The sequence below is a fragment of the Diospyros lotus genome, chromosome 2, assembly GCF_014633365.1.
Source record: "Diospyros lotus cultivar Yz01 chromosome 2, ASM1463336v1, whole genome shotgun sequence".
Classification (NCBI taxonomy): domain Eukaryota; kingdom Viridiplantae; phylum Streptophyta; class Magnoliopsida; order Ericales; family Ebenaceae; genus Diospyros; species Diospyros lotus.
This window is the reverse complement of record NC_068339.1, coordinates 47321172-47343577: the sequence shown is the minus strand read 5'-3', so window position 1 is coordinate 47343577 and position 22406 is coordinate 47321172. Positions and strand designations below refer to the sequence as shown.

The 22406-nt window shown below is 37.3% G+C and overlaps 1 protein-coding gene across 1 annotated transcript; it reads left to right on the top strand.

Annotated features, from left to right (window-relative positions):
• Positions 1-1608: 1608 nt before the first annotated feature.
• LOC127794396 (V-type proton ATPase catalytic subunit A) lies at positions 1609-22006 on the top strand. The gene is made up of 20 exons (XM_052325432.1): positions 1609-1940; positions 12508-12634; positions 13074-13129; positions 13231-13287; positions 13513-13624; positions 13742-13779; positions 13902-14003; positions 16370-16426; positions 16509-16580; positions 16681-16782; positions 16889-16951; positions 17036-17168; positions 17528-17634; positions 19059-19253; positions 19430-19516; positions 19649-19753; positions 20499-20596; positions 20700-20778; positions 21511-21599; positions 21693-22006. Exons 1-20 carry the CDS (start codon positions 1863-1865, stop codon positions 21805-21807), a joined length of 1872 nt encoding a protein of 623 aa, XP_052181392.1. The 5' UTR covers positions 1609-1862; the 3' UTR covers positions 21808-22006.
• The last annotated feature ends 400 nt before the right edge of the window (positions 22007-22406 follow it).

Here is a 22406-nt window from a genome sequence, read left to right as displayed (position 1 = left end):
AAAATAATATTTTTATAAATTTTATTTGTATTATTCAATAATATGTCTATTTTAATATTTTTGTTAAGTTTTGATAATTTATCATTTTTTAAACTAAATACATAATTATATAAATGACAATTTAAAACATATTTATCAAAATACATTATCAAATTAAAATATTATTTTGTATTTATATTTATATTATTATATAAATAAATACCTATTATTGGTGTTTTAAAATATCGACAATGGAGTATTTTTTTATATATTTTGATTAAAAAATAAATTATCCTAACAAAATTTGAACGTATGACCCTTAAAATAATACTTGATTTTTACAATATTTAGACAATAATTAACTTTTAAGATAATTTTAATATTACATCAAAATTTATTTTATTTAAAATGTTATATAAAAAATTAATCAAATATTCGAACATATGAGAGAAAAATAAGATGCTAGGCCTATGATTCACATAAATGATTTGGAGATGTTGTTTTGATGTTTTTGAAATATTTTTAATATTAAAATATTGGGAAATACTAAAAAAAATTAGTTTGTTCCTAACATTTTAAAATTTTGTTGAGATTATTTTATAATATTAAAAAAATCTAAAATGTATTTTTATTAAATGAAATTTATTATTTAATTCTAACTAATAAGTTAGAATTCATGGATTATAGAGATTATGAGGCTATTTGGCTTAGCGGTTTGATCGTGTATAAGTCATTTGTGCAACTGATCCGCTATGGTGCGTTTGATGATTAATTGTTTGGCTTAGCGTTTCAACTTATACACTGTCCACTGAAACGCTGCTATAGCAGCGTTTAGCAAAAGTTGGTATCCCTAACTTTGCTAGAAAACGCTGCATCGTTGACTAACGAAAATACCAAAATATCTTACATACCAAGCTCTCTTCTCTGAAGCTGTGCTATGTCATTATTGTCGTTGCCCCTCATCCATACCTCCATTGCCATCGTCGTCGTGCAGTTGGGCCACCGCAAGCAGCTCGTGGGTGGGTTACGCCATCACCTTATCTTGTTCCAGCCTTGATCGCGCCATCGCCTTATCTGGTTCCAGCCTTGATCGAGCCATCGCCTCAACTGGTGGGTCGCGGCATCACCTCATCTAGTTCCAACCATCACCATCGTCTCATCGGGCGTCGCCTTCAGTTTCGATCGCCGTCTCCTCCAGTGGCGTCCCCAACCTGTAAGTGTATATACAATATATATACTTACAGGTATATATATATTGTATATATATTAATGGTAGAAAAAAAAATAAAAGATGTGTGTATATTATTTTGATATATTTTTTAATAAGTATGTATAATTTATCTATTTTTTTATTATTATTTTTTGTAATTTTTATTTATATTATTTAATATCATGTATATTTGAGTCTTTTTGTCAAGTTTTGATAATTTATCAATTTTTACAAATCAAACACATAACTATGAGCTAACAGCTTAAAAATATATTTATACAAACATATTATTAACTTAAACACTATAAAACTTTTATATTAACCGCTAATTAACTTAAAAACTTCAATTAAAAAGGGTAAGCCAAACAGCCTCTATATCCCACCAGCGTGTAACTACTACTCTCCAGCTACTCTAAAAAGCTAGTCCATTCCAAAGAGGCCCCTTCCTTTCTGGCTCGTTGTAAGCCTCTGCCTCTCTCACACAAGAATCCACGTACTCCTCGCTCCTCGTCTCCTTCCTCTTTTGTCTCTCTCTCTCTCTCTCTCTCTCTAACTCGATTCCAAAATTCTGGGTTTCCTTTCACGATCCGATCTTCCGAGTAGAGTGTTGCAATTAAGTTATCACCCAGTTTAGTATCTCATCTTCAGTTCGTCACTTGATCTGTCTGTCAAAATGCCGTCGATCTACGGAGCTCGTATGACAACTTTCGAGGATTCAGAGAAGGAGAGCGAGTACGGCTACGTCCGTAAGGTTCGATCAATTCTTAATCGTCAGAAAAACCTATCCTGTTTTTCCTGATCTCTCTTCACTGTCTTTTACGTTGCGCAGTTTACTCATTTTGATTTATCTTGAACCCTTCCTCTTGTTTATTTATCCCGCTTCGTTCCGTTAAGTGTTCTATTTAGTGTTTTCCACTCTTTTCATTGACTTCCCGACTCGGTTCCTTGAGGTATACGTTGATTTGTTGTAATTCATTCTGTTACTTGTCTAACTATGCCACTGTATGTGTTTTACAAGGCGGACCTGGTGTTATTTGACTGGGTTAAATTCGATTCATTCAGTCAGTCAGTCATCTTTGCCCCCATACATATATATATATATATATACATATTGTTGGTTTTCCACGCAACCTGAATCTCGGCCAAACCACAAGATCAAGCATAAATCGAGAAAAGGAAAAACAACACAAGAACATAAGGCTTTACATGTTCGGATCAAAAGATCCTACTCATGGTAGAGGTTCCGCCTCTAGTTAATCCACTATATGAATAGGTGATTACAACACAATATTACAACTAAATTCCACAAGAATCAAAGCTATCGGTATCAAACAGAAGCAATATATTACAGAAATATATCTCGTTCTCAGAACAAGTAATAGAAACAAAACAAGCTTCTTACCAACAAATCTCACACGCCTTTAGGTGATTTTCACCTAGATTTACCAATACCTGTAGCCGATTCTTGCCAAGAACATAAGAGATTCACGATGTGTGTCTCCATCGCGGATTTAGGGTTTCAGAAAGTAGAGAATGAGAGAAATAGCAGATATGAGGATTTAGGGCAGAATGTGCTCTTATATAGCAGCAATCAAGCAATCGAGCTGGGTTGAGACAAACACGCATGGGCCACACGAATGTGGGCTTGGCTCATGTAACATATCTCGGCCCAATGGCTATTGGCCCACAAAAATAGTCAGCAGATCATATACATATATACACATTTAAATGTTAGCTAAATGAAAACCCATAATTACATATATGACAAATGCAAACAAAATGCACATAACAAATATATGAAAATACATTTTGAATCATAAATCTTAACAAATTCTATCTTGATTCAAGAATAGATTAATAGTGGACTTGACCAGAGACCTCTACAAACTCTCCCAGCTACAATAGGAGCGTATTGAGCAACGACACAGCTTGCTCAAACTTAAGACTCGAGACAGACTCGACTAACACATGCCTCACTATGGACAACAGAAACCTCTCTCAAGACTTTTATAAACAAGACATCAGGGCTAACACTTAGCCTTCCGTTAGACACAAAAATTTCCTAAGGTTCCACCTTAAGGATAACACATTTTCACCTCAAACTCTACATTATGAGTTTGTTCAGGTACGTTTAATTCTACAAGACCATCAAATACTACAAGACTAGGCACACATCAACATCTAGACCTACATCAGAATTTAAAAACAGGTCTTAGACAGAAACCAGGAACTTGGAACAACTCCCAATAAAGAGACAGAGAAAGCAACTTACAATCCATGGGAATCAAAACACAGGCATCTATGGGAAACTCTAACCCATACCATAAAACAGGATTCATACAGCCCTTTAGGTTACTAACCTAAACAAATCCATTCATGCCTAACATGCTTAACTCTAACAGCTCTCTTATGACCAATGTGCCCTAGCCTTTTCATGCCTAGACTCCAAGCCTACAGCCCTCCTATACTCTCATAACCATCAAACAGGTTGGCTAATTCTACTTTATCCTTATTTTTCTCGAGATCTTTCTTCCTTTTGAAACAATTTTTCCTTAAGTGACCCTTTTTCTTATAGTACCATCAAGTCTTAGTTGTTGGGGATCCTTTTCTTGACCCTCCAAGCATAAGTTTATCCCTAGTGGCATTTCTATCCGCTTGACCACTAACTTGCAGTCCCTCTGCAGAACTTGACCTATTGTCCCTCTTAACCTCAAGATCCCTAGATCTAAGAGCTGACAACACATCTTCTAAGGTCAAAGAAGATCTATAATATTTAATGGTTGTTTTAAGGTCTTTATCAGCTTCTGGCAAAGAGTTTAACAAAATAATAGCTTGATTCTATTTTAAGGTCTCATCAGAAATTTTTTCATCAGTATTGGCTAATTCTATTGTAATCACTTTAAATTCATCCAGATTTTCCTCTAGGGTTTTTGTAGGGTTTATTCTAAATCCAAACAACTGTTCTTTCAAAAATATTTTATTAGTTAGAGACTTAGTCATATACAAGGACTCGAACTTAGACCATACCTTTGCAGTTGATTCTTCTTCATTTACCTGGCGCAGAACATTGTTTGCTAGACTGAGAATGATCAAGGAAAAAGCCATCTCATCCATGTCTTGCCTTTCTTGGACAGTCATGGAGAGTTGCTTATCCTTTTCCTCCTTTATTTCCACCCCAGAGCCTTCATGCACTAGTGTTGGACAAGCATTGCCTTCATCTTTTTCTGCCACATGCTAAAATCGTCATGGCCATCAAATTTATCTACTTCCAATTTAGATGCAGCCATATAGAAAGATTTATGAGCAGACCAAAAAACAGGTTAATCAAGAATCGGACAAGATAAACAATCCTATCAGACACACCCTAAACCTTTTAGACAAATCAGAATTTAAACACTGATTTTAAAGAAAAAACAATTTAGATTTAAAAACAAAATCAAGAATTCAATACAATATTAGACCAAAACAGAACGAAAAACTTATTAGATGTTAAACAGAATCAAGAGCTCAGAAAGAATTAGGGAAACCAAAATATCATACAAAATTAGGGAAAAACAGTATTTTTTGCGAAATTAGGGCAAACGCGAAATTTCTTACCCAATCGAAGATCTGAAACGAACTTTATGTTTACCTTTCTGGATCTGAAATGGTTATGTTACGATCCTAGGGTTTGGCTAGGGTTTAGGAAGTAAATTGGTAAGAATTAGAGGAAGAAAGAGCAAAAGATGAGGTAAAGAAGAGGAGAACAGAAAGAATGGTGGGAGAAGAGAGAAAACCGAGGGAAAGCTAGGAGAATTGAGAGAGGGAAATGGTATTCAATTGTTATTCAAATCATGCCTTTCTCTAACTATGCCGGCCTCTTTATAGGCTTACAATTGAAGGAAATACAGAAAATACAGCCAACTAACTACTATAACAGCCTTGCTAACTGTTTATACAAGAGTTAGTTATTCTTGCCTAGCCTCTAGACTTCTACAATTAGGTCTACAACTTATATACCATGGATTTTCCCCCAATTACAATCATATCCTCAGGGTCATGACAAGTTCAGACCGGATTTTGAATCCTAGGGCTCTGATACCACTTGTTGGTTTTCCACGCAACCTGAATCTCGGCCAAACCACAAGATCAAGCATAAATTGAGAAAAGAAAAAAGAACACAAGAACACAAGGCTTTACGTGTTCGGATCAAAAGATCCTACTCACGGCAGAGGCTCCACCTCTAATCAATCCACTATATGAATTTGTGATTACAACACAATATTACAACCGAATCCCAGAAGAATCAAAGCTATCGGTATCAAACAAAAGCAATATATTACAGAAATACAACTCGTTCTTAGAACGAGTAACAGAAACAAAACAAGCTTCTTACCAACAAATCTCACATTTCTCTAGGCGATTTTCACCTAGATTTAACAATACCTGTAGCCGATTCTTGCCCAGAACAGAAGAGATTCACGATGTGTGTCTCTGTTGCGGATTTAGGGTTTTAGAAAGTACAGAATGAGAGAAATAGCAGATCTGAGGATTTAGGGCAGAATGTGCCCTTATATAGCAGCAATCAAGCAACTGAGCTGGGCTGAGGCAAACACGCATGGGCCACACGAATATGGGCTTGGCTCATGTAACATATCTCGGCCCAATGGCTATTGGCCCACAAAAATAGTCAGTAGATCATATACATATATACACATTTAAATGTTATCTAAATGAAAACCCAGAATTACATATATGACAAATGCAAACAAAATGCACATAACAAATATATGAAAATACATTTTGAATCATAAATCTTAACATATATATATATATATATATATATATAAGATCCATGGTGTGGCTGTTCTCTGGCTATCTGGCTATATATATAAGATCCATGATGTGGCTGTTCTCTGGCTGAGATGTGATTATACAATCCCGGTGCAACTTTAATCAGTCGTATCCTCTGTATTTGGGCCATTTCTTATCTGCAATTCCTCTTCCTCATTGATGTTTTATTGTTTGTTCGTGTTGGCGATAGCAGATTCCTGAGAGTCCTATCAAAGGGAGACTTTTATCTCTATCTTCTCTTAGTATTTGTCCATATGAATTATTAGTTTTCAGTTTCTTATTTTATATTTTATTGTATTTTGTAAACTGATATCTTCCTACAAATTAGGAGAGATATTAGGGAGTAGTATTGAAGTAGGAGTCTTTAGGGTCCAAGAGTGTATGTCTATAAGAAAGCCCTTGTATCAGTTTTCCAATATACGAAGAATTAGATTGATTTCTTCTACATGGTATCAGAGCCTCGTTAATAGGCTGATACAGTAAACCCTAGTGCCTTCATTGCACCGTCACTATTCACAGTCACTGTTCACTGTTATCGTCACTGTTCACGTAGAAACACCTGTGTCCGGCCATCGCTTTCTAGCACCGTCACCACTATTGGGTTCATCGTCATCAAATCGGTTGACCACCGAAGAACCACCGCCACCAGAGTCCACACGCGCCCCCACGCGCCGTTGTCAGTTTGCTTCCGACTCCATGCGCCGGCGCGTGAAGGAGCGTCTGCAGCTCTTTCGCTTCCGGCTGCTCCAGATCTGATCTCCAGCATCTCTCTAGCCCATCCCTGGTGTCAAAATCTTCCGTTGCTAAGTGCTTCTTCCTTCCATTGCGCCTGCCTTCATTGTAGATTTTTTCCTTCTTCCATTAGTGAGTGATCTCGGAAGCCTTTGACAGTATGTCAGAGACATCCGAGGTAAACCCTGCATCCTCCATTCCTTCTCCTAGCATAATTGGAGATCTAAATCCGGTAGACTTTACTCCTATGGCTGTCGAATTGCCAACTCTTCATCAATCCTACCAATTAGATGGTAGGAATTATCTTCAATGGGCTCAACTGGTCAGAACTCTCCTCAAGGGCCGAAGCAAAGGAAGTCACTTGACGACAGATCCACCAAAAGAAGAAGACCCATCCTTCATAGCATGGGATGTGGAAGACTCAAGAATTCTGTCATGGCTGTGGAGTACAATGCAGCCAGACATAAGTAGGAACTATATGTTCCTAAACACAGCCAAGGAAGTGTGGGAAACTATCCAACAAACCATCTCCAAGGTTAGAGATGCATCAGTGATCTTTGAGGTAAAAACAAAGATCAACTCCACTAAACAAGGGCCGTTAACAGTGACCGAATACTACAACCAAATGAGGGGCTTATGGCTGGAACTTGATCATTTGAGGTAAAAACAAAGATCAACTCCACTAAACAAGGGCCGCTAACAGTGACCGAATACTACAACCAAATGAGGGGCTTGTGGCTGGAACTTGATCAATATCAAGCAATTAAAATGGTGTGCAAAACAGATACTGCTGCCCTTCATCAGATTGTGGAGAGAGATCGAATTGTAGAGTTCCTAGCCGGCTTGAATCAAGAGTTTGATCAAGTTCGGGTACAAGTCCTAGGTAAGGACAAACTTCCTAGCCTAAATGAGGTTTTTGCCATCATTCGAAGTGAGGAGAATAGAAGAAGTGCGATGCTTATTGATTATAGTTCTGAAGGATTAGTCCTCTTTATCAGAAACAAAGAGGGAGATGGGATGAGGTTTGGGAGATTAGTCACCCAAACAAGGAATACAAGTCGAGAAGGACAATGGTGTACTCATTGCAAGAAGCCCCGGCATACCAGGGAAACTTGTTTTAAATTACATGGAAAGGAGGCTGTGTTGAAGAAGATTGGAGGATTCAAGAATATGAGATCTCAAAGTTATCTCTCAAGCAAGGATCTGGAAGAAAAGGGTGGAAAAGAAGAGCCAAAAGAGCCAAGAGAGGCTGATCTAAAGTTGTTAAATGCTGAAGAACTCAGCAAACTAAAAGCCTTCCTAAGAACCTTCCAAGATGGAGCTTCATGCTCCACTAATCAGCAAGGTATATCTCTAACCAATTGTTCTTTTTCAGCTTTGAAAATTGATAGGGATAACATGTGGATCCTTGATTCGGGAGCCACGGATCACATGACACCTAATGCCAATTTTTTTGAGACCTATGAGCCCCTTACCACTGCCAAACAAATCACCATTGCAAATGGTGTATCAGTCCCTATTACAAGAACAGGTACCATTCACATCAGCCCTTCTTTAACCCTCAGTCATGCTCTTTATGTCCCAAATTTGACTACCAATCTGATTTCTATTAATCAATTAACCAAAGATCTAAACTGCTATGCTGTTTTTTCTTCTCATTTGTGCAAGTTTCAGGCCAAGGACACGGGGAAGATGGTTGGTGTGGCTAAAGAGTATAATGGGTTGTACATTTTGCAAGGGGGGAATCCTAACACAAAAAGAAGAAGGCTTGGGATGGCATATTCCACTGAAACCTCTACTGATTTCTCCTTAATTTGGCTCCACCATCTTAGATTAGGCCATCCCCCTTTCATTTTATTAAAGAACATGTTTCCTAGTTTGTTTAGAAACCTAGAGCCTAGTGATTTTCAATGTGATGTGTGTGTCATGGCAAAGCACCATCGAGTGCCTTACCTTATCAGCAATAAATTATCTTCTAAACCATTCTTCTTAGTCCATTCGGATGTTTGGGGACCATCTAAAATTTCAAACTATTCGGGAGCTAGGTGGTTCATCACCTTCATTGATGATTGCACTAGAATGTGTTGGGTGTACCTTTTAAAAGACAAATCTGCCATTGGGTCTACTTTACAACACTTCTACAAAATGATTCTCACTCAATTTGGCACATCTATTCAACAATTCCGGACTGATAATGCAAAGGATTATTTTAACAATCCCTTGCATCTATTTTTCCAAAAAGAAGGCATTATTCATGAATAATCTTGTGTGGACACCCCCCAACAAAATGGAGTGCCCGAGAGAAGGATGAGACACCTTCTCAATGTCATCTGCACGCTTCTTCACCATCATCAAGTTCCAAAACAGTTTTGGGGGGAGGCTGTGCTAACAGCAACTTTTGTGATAAATAGAGTGCCATCTAGGGTCCTAAAACATCAAAGTCCTCTCCAAAAATTAGCCTCCTTCTATCCTGATTTTTCTTTGCATTCTCAACTACCACTTAGAGTCTTCGGGTGTGTGTGTTTCGTTCACATTCCTAAAAACCACCTGGACAAGTTTGACCCAAGGGATCATAGGTGTGTCTTCCTAGGCTATTCTCCTACTCAAAAGGGCTACAAATGCTACTGTCCTACCCTAAGAAAGTTCTATGTGTCTAAGGATGTTACATTCCATGAAAATGAGTCATACTTTGCCCCTCTTCAAACCAGCAGTCAGGGGGAGTCTAATTTCAGCGAAAATCTAGCCTCTAAAATTTCTGTTCCCTTGGTAGAAACCAGCCCTTTGGAACTTCACTGCCCATCCATCATGAACTAGCCTCTATTCCTAATGTCTAGCAGTGACCATCAACCAGCCCATGCCATTTCCCAGCCATCTCCAATTCGGTACAAGGGTTCGCCATTTGTTTACAAAAGACGACAACACATCTCTACTCAGTAGCCTATCCAATCATCAGTCCCTTGTCCAGCCCTGGAACCTGATGCTCCAGCAGAGTGCAGTCCATGCCCCGAACCTACTGACCTTGATCTCCCTATTGCTCTCCGGAAAGGAGTTAGATCATGTACTCAACATCCCATGTCCAATTATTTATTCTATCATCGCCTATCATCTAGCCATCGAGGATTTCTCTCTTCATTGGATGCTATTGTTATCCCAACATCAGTAGAAAAAGCTCTAAAGAACCCTAAGTGGAAAGAAACTATGCTAGAGGAGATGTGGGCACTTAACAAAAATCATACTTGGGATCTCGTGGCCAAACCCAAAGGTGTTAAGCTGGTTGGTTGCCGGTGGATATTTAATGTGAAATTCAAAACTGATGGTACTCTTGACCGGTAGAAGGCAAGGTTGGTTGCCAAGGGCTACGCCCAATCCCATGGCATTGATTACTTTAAAACTTTTGCCCCGGTCGCAAAGATGACTTCTGTTAGGGTTCTTATTTCATTGACAGCAATACATGGGTGGCAACTCTAGCAATTTGATGTAAAAAATGCATTCTTGCATAGGGATTTAGAGGAGGAGATATCTATGGAACTACCTCCTGGTTTTCACCAGGAAGGGGGAGGAAGAGTATGTAGACTTAAAAAGGCCCTCTATGGGCTAAAGCAATCTCCACGTGCTTGGTTTAGCCGGTTTTCTAAAGCTATGCTATCTATGGGATATCATCAAAGCAGGGGGGATCATACTCTCTTTATCAAGTATCATGGTGATTTGATGACAGCTTTACTTGTATATGTGGATGATATTGTGGTTACTGGTAATGATACTGCTGAACAGGTAATCTTAAAGCAGAACTTGGCTAAAGAATTTGAAATTAAAGAACTTGGGGTGTTGAAATATTTATTGGGCATTGAGGTTGAATACTCAAAAGATGGCATATTCTTATCACAAAGAAAGTATATTATGGACTTACTTATAGAAACAGGGCTTCTAGGAGGAAAAGGATCTAGCATACCAGTGGATCCGAACCTAAAGTTGCAAGCAAATACCAAAGATGAGGTGATAGATAAAGGGAGGTTTCAACGTCTGGTGGGTAGGCTGATTTATCTCTCATATACTAGACCTGATATAGCATTTGCAGTGAGTCTTGTAAGTTAATTTATGCATAATCCCTCCTCGGAACATATGCAAGCAGTAAGGAGAATTTTGAATTATCTTAAAGCTACACCAGGTAAGGGAATCTTATTTACCCCAGGAGATGTTTTAAAGATTCAAGGATATGTGGATGCTGACTATGGGGGGTCTCTAGTTGATAGGAGATCCACAACTGGGTATTGTGTGTTCCTAGGGGGTAATCTGGTATCTTGAAGAAGCAAGAAGCTAGGAGTTGTAGCAAGATCAAGTGCAGAGGTTGAGTTTCGAGTTATGGCTCTAGGAGTATGTGAACTTCTATGGTTGCAAATAGTACTAGAAGATCTAAAAATTCCAGTACAGTGACCCATTGAATTGCTATGTGATAACCAGTTAGCAATCAATATAGCTCATAATCCGGTCCAACATGACTGGACAAAACATATTGAGATTGATCGTCATTTCCTCAAAGAAAAGCTTGATTCAGGTCTCCTCAATATCTCATATATGCCATCAAGATGTCAAGTGGCTGATATTCTAACAAAAGGATTGCCTACTGCACAGTTTGAAGACCTAGTATCCAAGCTAGGGATGAGTGATATACATTCCTCAGCTTGAGGGGGAGTGTTGGCGATAGCAGATTCCTGAGAGTCCTATCAAAGGGAGACTTTTATTTCTATCTTATCTTAGTATTTATCCATATGTATTATCAATTTTCAGTTTCTTATTTTCTATTTTATTGTATTTTGTAAACTGATCTCTTCCTACAAATTAGGAGAGATATTAGAGAGTAGTATTGAAGTAGGAGTCTTTAGGGTCCAAGAGTGTATGTTTATAAGAAAGCCCTTGTATCAGTTTTCCAATATACGAAGAATTAGATTGATTTCTTCTATAGTTCGGGTCTACTCCAATTGAATTATTTTAAACTATAATCTTTGCTTGATAGATACTTGGAAAAATGGCCTTTCATTGTGTTGTAAGGAACATGTTGACCACTGTCAGATGCATATACTATCTTACTTTCAAATTAATATACTTCTGTCTACCTACTATGTCTTTATCATTTATTCTTTTAGAAGGTACCATTGTTTTTAGAAATTTTATACCCATGGTTAGTTGGTTACATATCCTGTACTACTTTACCACAAAGTCCTTTTTGATTTTTCACAACTTATGTAATTTGTCGAACTGCTGTCCTTTTTTCAGTCACATCCTATATGATATTAGGAAAAGGTGCTTGAAGTAGTCTCCAAGTGCAACATAATATCAACTAACATAAAAACAACTAATAGACCTAAACCAAGAAAAACAACTGATAGATTTTTTTTTTTTAATAAATAAAGCAGTTATTAAATAAAAAGAAAATACCCTAGAGGAGGCAAAGCCCTATAGAACTTTCAGAGATAAAAAATCCTATAGTCTACAAACCTTGTTGACTATATATCAAGGAATGATCATGCCTTTATCCTTATAATGAATTTTCCGTAGTGATTTTCTCTAATGTTCCATTTGTTGTGCTTTGTCTTGGTTTTTTGACAAGCTTGTCTTTTGTAATTGTTATTGTTTAACTATTTGTTTTATGCTAATTTTTAACTATGTGCATCACCAGTCAACTTGCAGTTATTGAACCCTTGTGTTTGTATGGTTTCTTGATATTTTTTCTAACATTTTAAGTTCTCTTTCAACAGGTCTCAGGACCAGTTGTTGTTGCAGATGGAATGGCAGGGGCTGCCATGTATGAACTTGTGCGAGTTGGACATGACAATCTTATTGGAGAAATTATTCGGTTGGAAGGAGATTCTGCTACAATCCAAGGTAATCTTCCTAATTATTATTTCCTTGAGACATTATTACTTGATTCACTTATAAAATTAAATATATAAATTAATAAAAGTAGAAAGCATTAGTGTGTTTTTGTCCTAGGTCTCCATTGAGTCTTGTGAATCTTTACACATTTCAGTGCTGTTGAATATGCTTATTACTGGTTGTGGATTGAGTTACCTCTCCCAACACTTCTAGTGTTGAAGGTGTTCCTCTTAATCAAAGCCGGTCCCATGCCCAGATAAAGGAGGAGGGTTTCTTTAAGTAGATGACAGTTAGTGTAAAACTTGTTAGATCAACAAGTGTTATGAATATACTCCTTCCTTGGTTTTTAGCCTTGACTTCTACAAAGTTTCTTGTACATATCACCTCGTACATGGTGCAACTAAACATTGTAGTGCTGACAAGAGAAGTCTGATCTATTTAATTTCAGTATATGAAGAGACAGCTGGGTTGACGGTTAATGATCCTGTATTAAGAACACACAAGGTGATCTTTTTATGGTTTCAATATTACACTTAAAATCTCTTAGTTGTTATTATATTTGGCATAAGATGCACCAATATCTTACTTATTCATCAAAATTACAGCCTCTGTCAGTGGAGTTGGGTCCTGGAATATTGGGAAATATTTTTGATGGTATTCAGGTTTGTTAAATATCTGCCTTTTCAAATTATTAATCAAATTTGTCTGAGCACCTCTCTCTCTCTTTCTCTTTTTTTATTTGGCTGAATGTCTGAGCACCATTTTCAATCTTGGTTATTGAATATTTTATTATTGCTTTGCTTATTCATTCAAAAAAAAAAAAAAAAAAAAAAAAAAAAGCTCGTTTAAAGGCCCTCAATTTCTTATTTGTTTAATATTTAATGCAGAGGCCTCTGAAGACTATTGCAAAACGATCTGGTGATGTCTATATCCCTCGTGGTGTCTCTGTTCCAGCGCTTGACAAAGACACACTTTGGGAATTCCAGCCTAGGAAATTAGGTAATAAAAGAGCATTGTACTTTAGTTGTTTGGAGGGAGTGTTAAGGGGGTTTTGTTTACATCAGTGAAATGGAAAAGTCTTTATGCTTTATTGTTAGTGACATCTGGTGGTGGCAGGTGAGGGAGATCTTTTAACAGGAGGAGACCTATATGCCGTAAGTTTAAGTTGCTCTATAGAAGCATAAGTGCCCTTTCTGTGCAATTCAATTTCCAGAAACATCTGTCGCTTCCATTTGGTTAAGCTAATTCAGAATTGCATGGTTAACTCTCCATGCAGATTGTCTTTGAGAACAGTTTGATGCAGCAACATGTTGCACTTCCTCCTGATTCTATGGGAAAGATAACCTACATTGCACCAGCTGGTCAATATTCATTGAAGGTTAGTATAATATTCTTCATCACACCATGTTGTTCATTCTCTGTATGATATCCTTAGGGTTAAGTCAAATAGTTTTTTTACTAGGGCTTTGATTTGTTTGTTTGTTTTTTTTTTTCTTGCTTACTTTTGAACTATGTTATTTGCTTATACTATAAACGATCTGGACATCAACACATATGATAGGAGTTGTTCTGAAGCACAACATCTTACAGTTGTTTGGACACTTTATATTTTTGGTCCCTCACTAGCTTTGACAAGCTTCTGGTAATTTACATTTTCTCATTAGGATGAAACCACTTAATGGACTGACTCTGTATGTCCTAGAACTGGATATTACTTGTAGAAGTTCTGTATTAGAAGATTTTATTGTACAGGATCTTGAAAAGGATATGAGAAACAGTCTAACATGCATTTTTAATGTTATGATATTATACTTCACAGGAAAGTGGTAATACTTAAAATCCAGCATTTAAATCTTACTCCATGGTGATGAGCAAGTGGAATAACTTTCTAACTTTTGTAGAGTGAACAGTTGACATCATGGATATCATGTGGTACATGAGTAACTGGCTCAATGAATTATGTTGCTATACCTTAGTTGTACCTATGAGTAAAAATGCCTCCAGTACTGATTAATCTACCTATCTTTTTTCCCCCACTAGTAATTCTACCAAGCAATATCTTTTCCATTAGCATGAGCACATTTTGTTTTTTCTGGGAAGAAGCCTGGTCAGGTCACTTGATGAAGTGTTGCCATCAAACTTTCATGTATAGAAGAAAACATTTACAAACCTTGCTTAGTTCCTATTAGGAGTTGATACCCTTTTTACTGAGGACGTTTAAATTGTATGTGCAATCGCAATCATGGATAATAAAGTTTTAGTGGATGTGGAGTTACTGGTTCAAGAACAATACATGGCACACAAGAATACAAAACAATCAAACTAGGATAGATAATATTCTATTGGAAACTTAAGTTCTGGAAGAACAACTAAGAGCAAGCCAAATACTTAATCAATCAAACAACAATGGACGACAGATACAAGAACAAGATTGCAATCTGTCACTTTAAGACAGCAACTGTGGGGGTGAAGTCTTATTGCTCAAGCCACTCTTAATGAACTACTTTTGCTGCTTGAACACATGCAATCTCAGTCAAGGAAAGTCAGATTAAGAAACGAGATCATGTGTAATAAGATTGGAGTGGTGCCTATTGAAGATAAGATGGAGTTACAATCAAGATGGTTCAGATATATGAGAAGAAAACTGATAGAAGCATGTCTGAAGAAAGTGGATAAAATGAAGGTAAATTTATAGCAAAAGAGGGAGAGGACGACCAAACTAAACTTGGTGGGGAACCCTTGGATATGGAATAATATATATGGACTAAAGGTTCTGATTGTTGTTGTTGTATAATTGCACCCTCAATCTTCGAAGGCTCAAATAATCAAATAATGGGCTTGCAAACCCATAGACATGATATAAGATATAATGGATTTACAAAGGATGTGGCCTTGGATAGAGTTGATTGGAGATCTAGAGTTCATGTAGCCTACCACCTAGTGGGGTTAAGGGTTGTGATTGTTGTTGTTGTAGTAGATAATTGCCCTCTCAATCTTATAACACTTAATAATCAAATAATGGACTTGCAACTATGCTTTTATTTTTTTACTCTTGTTATGGATGAACTGGATGTGACATGAAGGGTGCCTTTAGGCCTTATGTTATCCATTTTGTCACGACATGATCTAGTTGATGGTTTGATATCAGATCTGGACATGGTAATCAATAGTGGTGTCAGATTCAGAATTGTTGGCTCCTTGCATTTGATTCTTGAACTGGGTAATGTGTAGTTGTGTACTATGCAGTGAGAGTGCTTTTGTGCTAGGATATTAAGAAAGTAATGGTATGCATTTGCACTTTTACATTGGCAACATTTATGATTTGTCTATTAGTATACTAGACTGGCTCTATGAGGCACGTGGTAGCTGGTCCCTGTTCAAACTATATTTGGCTGTACAAGTACATATGGAATAACCTTTATATTTGTGTCTATGAGATCTAACCATTTTTCCTCTCTATCTCTCTCTCTCTCGGGAGGAGGGGCAGCAATGTTGGAGGATGAGGGTTGCCTTAGGTAGCCAATAATCAGCATAAAACTTCTGTAGGCTGCTAAACCAGGCCTTGTTCACTAAATTAATGAACATCAGTTTGTCCAACTTCTAACTTCAATGGAATTCACTTGCTCCCATATATGCCAAAATTGTTGTCCTTGGTTAATGTTAAGCTTGATGTGTGGCGACATTACAATTCCTTAGTCCTTTTCCTGTAGAACAGTTGCATTAATGTACTTTATGCATGTGCAGGACACTGTTTTAGAGCTTGAGTTTCAAGGTGTCAAAAAGAAATTTACTATGCTCCAGGTTATTGTGGTTTCACATGTCGAGTTCAGTACTTGTTGAATTAATTCTTCCAATTATGAGTACAATTTTCTGCATATTGCAGACTTGGCCTGTGCGAACTCCCAGGCCTGTTGCATCAAAGCTTGCTGCTGATACTCCTCTTCTTACTGGGCAGGTAACAAGAGTAAATACTAATGTGTTGCCTATTGTTATTGATTTTTACTATGACCTATATATCCAGTAAATTGGTGTACCTAATGGTCTTATGGTGTCAGCGAGTTCTTGATGCCCTCTTTCCCTCAGTTCTTGGTGGGACATGTGCAATACCTGGTGCATTTGGCTGTGGAAAAACAGTCATTAGTCAAGCTCTTTCCAAGGTGATTTGTCACTATATAAGACAATCTTTTTCGAATTTAGCTAATAATAGTCATCGCAGTCGTGAAGCTCTTGAGGATTCTTTTCCGCTGACATATTTATATGCAGTATTCTAATTCCGATACTGTAGTTTATGTTGGTTGTGGGGAAAGAGGAAATGAAATGGCAGAGGTAATTAGTTACATTTTCTAGTTGAAAATTTTAGCCAATAAATTATGTTGGAGATATTTAACCTGTGTTACCTAATTGTTTTAGGTTCTTATGGATTTTCCTCAATTGACAATGACACTGCCTGATGGTCGTGAGGAATCTGTTATGAAACGTACAACGCTTGTGGCAAACACTTCAAACATGCCTGTGGCAGCTCGGGAGGCTTCAATTTATACAGGTAATTCTGTACTTCTACTTAATAGTGTTCCTTTATGTGTCAAATATCAAAGTAAAGCATATCCTCGACTTCTGCATGATTCTCAGTTCAAGTTGGTACATGATTGTGGGTAATGCTTTTTTCCTTTGAATCTTAATTCCAAATTAGATTCCTCTCATGATGGGCTTAGACATTGACTGAAGTGCCATGAAAAATTGTTCTCGGAGTTTCTAGATCTGCAAATCAGAACTTATTATTTTAAGCTCCTTTTCTTGAATTAGGTTTATTTTCCTGTAAGGCTTTCTTTTTGTTGGTAAGGGATAGAATTGTCCTGAATGCCTGAGGATTAACCTTCTGTGTGTGTCGATCTGATTTTTCAGGAATCACTATAGCTGAATACTTTAGAGATATGGGCTACAATGTCAGCATGATGGCAGATTCAACATCACGCTGGGCAGAAGCACTACGTGAAATATCAGGTCGGCTGGTGAGTGACATAATATTAGGCCTTTCAGTATTTGTTCCCATTTTGGTCTCAGTAAAGCTACTGTTCTTGATGCTTCTTGCTTGTACTATCAACTATGATGCTACTCTCTATGTTGCTTGGTATAAGGTAATTATTCCATTCTTACCTTGATGGATTATTGATCTTAGTTTCCCTTAATTTTCCCCTTGTTATATGTTGATAATACATATAAATATTTCAGCAGAATCCAACAACCAGAGGAGCATTGTCTCTCTGTTTGGTCTTTTATTTTTCATTTTTGTAATACGAAAGTATGCCCTCTATAGAGTTCCACATTGCCTTTAGGAAGGCTGGGGGTTCAAGGCCTTCTCTGAGAACATACGGGCAAGGCAGATTGATTGTTCTCCTACTGGGCATGATAACTGTTGTAGTATCCAGAGAGAGAGGCGAGAGGATGACTATTGATGTCTTGAGTTCTTCTCTTATAGATATTCTTTTTCCCATGTGGCAATGCTCTTTCCTAATTGGACATGAAAATCTTAGAAAAGCTGGCATGCATGGGTATATAGGTGGAGGCTTTTATGATTTTTTTTCCAGGTCCTCAGAATGAAGCACAGAATGGAAGAAGTAACATGTGAAAGTTGCATTAGTGATAGTGCTTGAAAGGGTCTAAAAGGCTAATTAGTGGTGATTATTTGTCTGTTTCCTCTTTGGCCCCTCTGATCCTGTAGCTTCTTTCATTGAATTCTCATGTTAAAATTGGGCCGGCCTTACTCAATAGTTCATAACACAGGCATGTCTCCCTATGCTTTTATGCTTGTAAGAGTGATTCCTGGCTCGCTTTCTGTAGAAGGAAATGTGTGTTTTTTGCATCTACTGTGTCATCACTAGTCAATCTGGGCTTAGAAGACAAGAGTTTGGCCCTTTAGTGACTTTAGAAGTAGGCTGGATTCCTTGTATAGAAAGGTGCAAGTGGACTTTTGTTTTCATTTCAATTAGGAGGGTGACTTCTCACTTTGATTTTTGAAAGATAGAGTATGTGTTACCTTTTTGGCTTTTTTTTTTCCCCACCCGGGGGGGGTGGGGGATTTGGTTTAAAGGGGCGCTGTTTGTTTTGTTATTACTTCGTTAATGAATGATAGTCAACTTCCATGAGGGATTTTTTTGGATATTTACCTTTGATGAATCAAAACTTTCATTTCTTGTCTGTATTTTGACAGTTGATTGTGATAGTTACATGATCACCATCAACTTAGCTTTTGAGATGTATTTCCTTGCCCCAACTCGTGAATTAATTGTCTTTTGAGATGATCTATGGTAATTTCCTGGCTTAGTTTCTTGTTCTTACTAAAATGTCGTAAGCAAACTTCCTTCTTGACACTGGATTTTGTTCAACCTATTCCTTGACCTGCATTAATGTCATGTGCCAAAATTTCTTTTTTCAGGCAGAGATGCCAGCAGACAGTGGATATCCTGCTTATCTGGCAGCACGTTTGGCCTCATTTTATGAACGTGCTGGTAAAGTGAAATGTCTTGGTGGGCCAGAGCGTACCGGTAGTGTCACCATTGTTGGTGCTGTCTCTCCTCCAGGAGGAGACTTCTCTGATCCTGTCACATCTGCAACCCTCAGCATTGTCCAGGTGAGATGAAGTTTTTGCATATTTCATTTGGTTTTGGTTGCTGGCTGTAACGAAGCATATCTGGATTCAGAATGCAGGAATGATGTTGGTATAGTTATACATTGGATCATATGGCCTGCAATGAAACTACTCATTTACTATTTTATTTTTATATAGCTGTGCGCTTGTGTTCGCAGGTTTTCTGGGGTCTGGACAAAAAACTGGCGCAGAGGAAACACTTCCCTTCAGTGAATTGGCTCATTTCCTATTCAAAATATTCATCGGTGTGTTGTTCAAATGTTTCTAGAAGCACCATAAACTATACATTTATGGCTGTGCATATGCCCATTATTTAGTGTTCACCTCAGTGATTTAGAAGTCCACATAGTAAGTACATTTTACTTCTCATTTTCCAGGCATTAGAATCATTTTATGAGCAATTCGATCCAGATTTTATTGACATCCGGACAAAAGCCCGTGAAGTGCTGCAGAGAGAAGATGATCTGAATGAAATTGTCCAAGTATGTACTTGTCTATTGCTGTGGACACTTGATTAGTGATAGTAAACCATCCGTTAGGAACTTAGGATCATGACAAATGGAGAATGGCTGTTTGAGCTGCAATTTTTGTCTCTGTCTAGAAATTTATCTAAACTGTCTAATGGCTGTTGCTCCATTTCTTTCTTTGGTTCTATTTCTTATTTTCTTTTGGTTCTTTTGTTGTATTTATTCATGGCAAATTTGGTTTCATTTATTAGGAGATTTGATTTAGTTGTAGGTGTGCATAGTGCAATAACTCTAGTTCCTTTCTCTTTGCTGTGATGTTGCATTCTGTAAAAATCTGAGTCCAAGTGCATGCAGTAAACAGATGATTAAGTTGTAGGCAAATTGCTAAGTTGAGTATTGAATTAAGTTGTAGGTGGTGCTTATGCATGCCTTGGATTATGGGGATGGTTGATCTTTGAAATTATGGCCAGTAAACAGATTATTGTAGTTTAGTTTCTTCTGTTTAATGTCGCCATTTCGGAAACAGAATGATTATATACTATTGAGCATGTGCCTTTGATGTCAGTTTCATGATATTCTGGCTGCCTACTTTATCTATATATGTGTATATATATATATATATATATGCTGTCTGTGGTACTGACCTTACAGCAAATTGAACTTATGTAGCCTTCATCATTCAGTGGCAAGTTATCCATGCCTAGTTTGTTTCTTTTATCTACCTATTGGAGAAGTAACATGGTTTTTGTGCTTACTGTAGCTGGTTGGAAAGGATGCCCTAGCTGAAACAGATAAAATTACCCTAGAGACTGCAAAGCTCTTGAGGGAGGATTATCTTGCCCAGAATGCATTTACTCCGTAAGCCCCTGCATTATGAATACTCTGTATGAACTTATCTTCATGAATTCAGCCTTCCTTTTTGTTTTTAAATTACGGTATCTATTGTGATGCATGGCAACAGGTATGATAAATTCTGCCCTTTCTACAAGTCAGTGTGGATGATGCGCAACATTATCCATTTCTATAATTTGGCCAATCAGGTAAATTTATCCCGTGTTTTGTTGTTCATTTTGATCAACTGTCACACAATTCACACTAAGAGTCCCTTGGCATGCATCTGTGACATTGGTTGTGAGGATGATGAGAGTACTGATTGATGGTGCCTTCCTATTCAACCAAAACTTCAGTATTTTGTTTTGAGTAAATTTCATGGGCCCCTTGTGGGTTGGAATATTTTCAAGGGCACCCCTCTTAAGGCCTCAATTTTTGGCATTATAAGTTGCCATGATTTATTTATTTTCGGTAAACACATTTTGTGTTAAAGCTAAAAGTTAACACTGTTAATGAATGCCAAAATAACATAGTTTGGAGTAAGTCCACCAATGGTGGTGGTGTTAGCCTTCAGTTTAACTTTAACAGAAGGCTTAGATTTTAAAAAAATAAAATAACCATTAGGACTTATAATGTATAATTGAAAGTATAGGGAAGTGTCTTTAAAAGTGAGTCGAGCTATAAGAGGTGTATGGACCTTTTGTTTTGGCTGATGGGTAATAAATAATTCAGAATGCTCCGCAACAAGAGCTATAAAGCATGAGATAGAAAAATAGAACATACCAAAATGTTTCTTGGAGAAGCAGCACAGCATCAGGCGTGCATTTATTTTCCCATCTAGGGTATGCTAATTGGAGAGAGAGAGAGAGAGAGAGAGAGAGAGTAGGTATTAGTAAATGATGTTTGTGTTAAAAAAGAGGAGTGCGATTGTTACTGGGCAGGCAGTGGAGCGAGGAGCTGGTATGGATGGCCAGAAGATAACATACACCCTTATCAAGCATCGATTGGGCGATTTGTTCTACCGCTTGGTGTAAGTGAAATATTTTAAACGATTATTTTATTTTATTTTTTTAAATACAAAATCTCCTTAATTTCGTTTGATATAAATAAATAAATGGTGCAGGTCTCAAAAATTTGAGGATCCAGCGGAAGGGGAGGAAGCCCTTGTGGCAAAATTCAAGGAGCTTCACCAGGATCTGAGTGCAGGATTCCGCAATCTTGAGGATGAAACTCGATGATGATATATATATATCTATCACATATGTCGCGGGGGGGTGGTAAAATTATCTTCATCAGAATCAGCCGAGTGGAAATTTTAATATTTGCTGTGGTGGTTGCATTGCATTATTGCGCTTTGTACGAGTAGGGAACCAAGCGAGGTTGGTACTTGGTAGGCGACGTTTGGCATATTTGATAATTATTTATTTTATGTTCTAATTTTGTCCCTTCAGTCCTAGTAGTTCTTGTTTTCAATATCTATTCAATAAGATACTGTACAAATATCAGCATTACCGTGGACAGGCAAATTTGGACATGATTTGATCATATCTTTAATTAATGTTCACCATGGACCAGAGCTCGTCTTGTATTTCCATGGAATAAACTCTTCACTTGGTTGTACACTAACACATATTTATAATAATGTTTAGGGAGGTGAGAAAAATAAAGATTGTGCGTGTGATTATAAATATGATCATTTTAAAAACTTCTTCAGACATGTTTTATTATTATTTCTTATGTTCGGAAGATTGTATCATCTATGTTGGTAGATTAGTTATTGATATGTTACGTTTTATTCAGTTTTTTCTCTATAATAATGCCCAGGGTATACCTTAAC

Coding starts and splice junctions, on each gene's coding strand:
- LOC127794396 (XM_052325432.1), top strand. CDS start 1,863: ATGCCGTCGATCTACGGAGCTCGTATGACAACTTTCGAGGATTCAGAG. Junction 12,635..13,073: donor AGATTCTGCTACAATCCAAG/GTAATCTTCCTA, acceptor ATTTAATTTCAG/TATATGAAGAGACAGCTGGG. Junction 16,427..16,508: donor AGAAATTTACTATGCTCCAG/GTTATTGTGGTT, acceptor TGCATATTGCAG/ACTTGGCCTGTGCGAACTCC.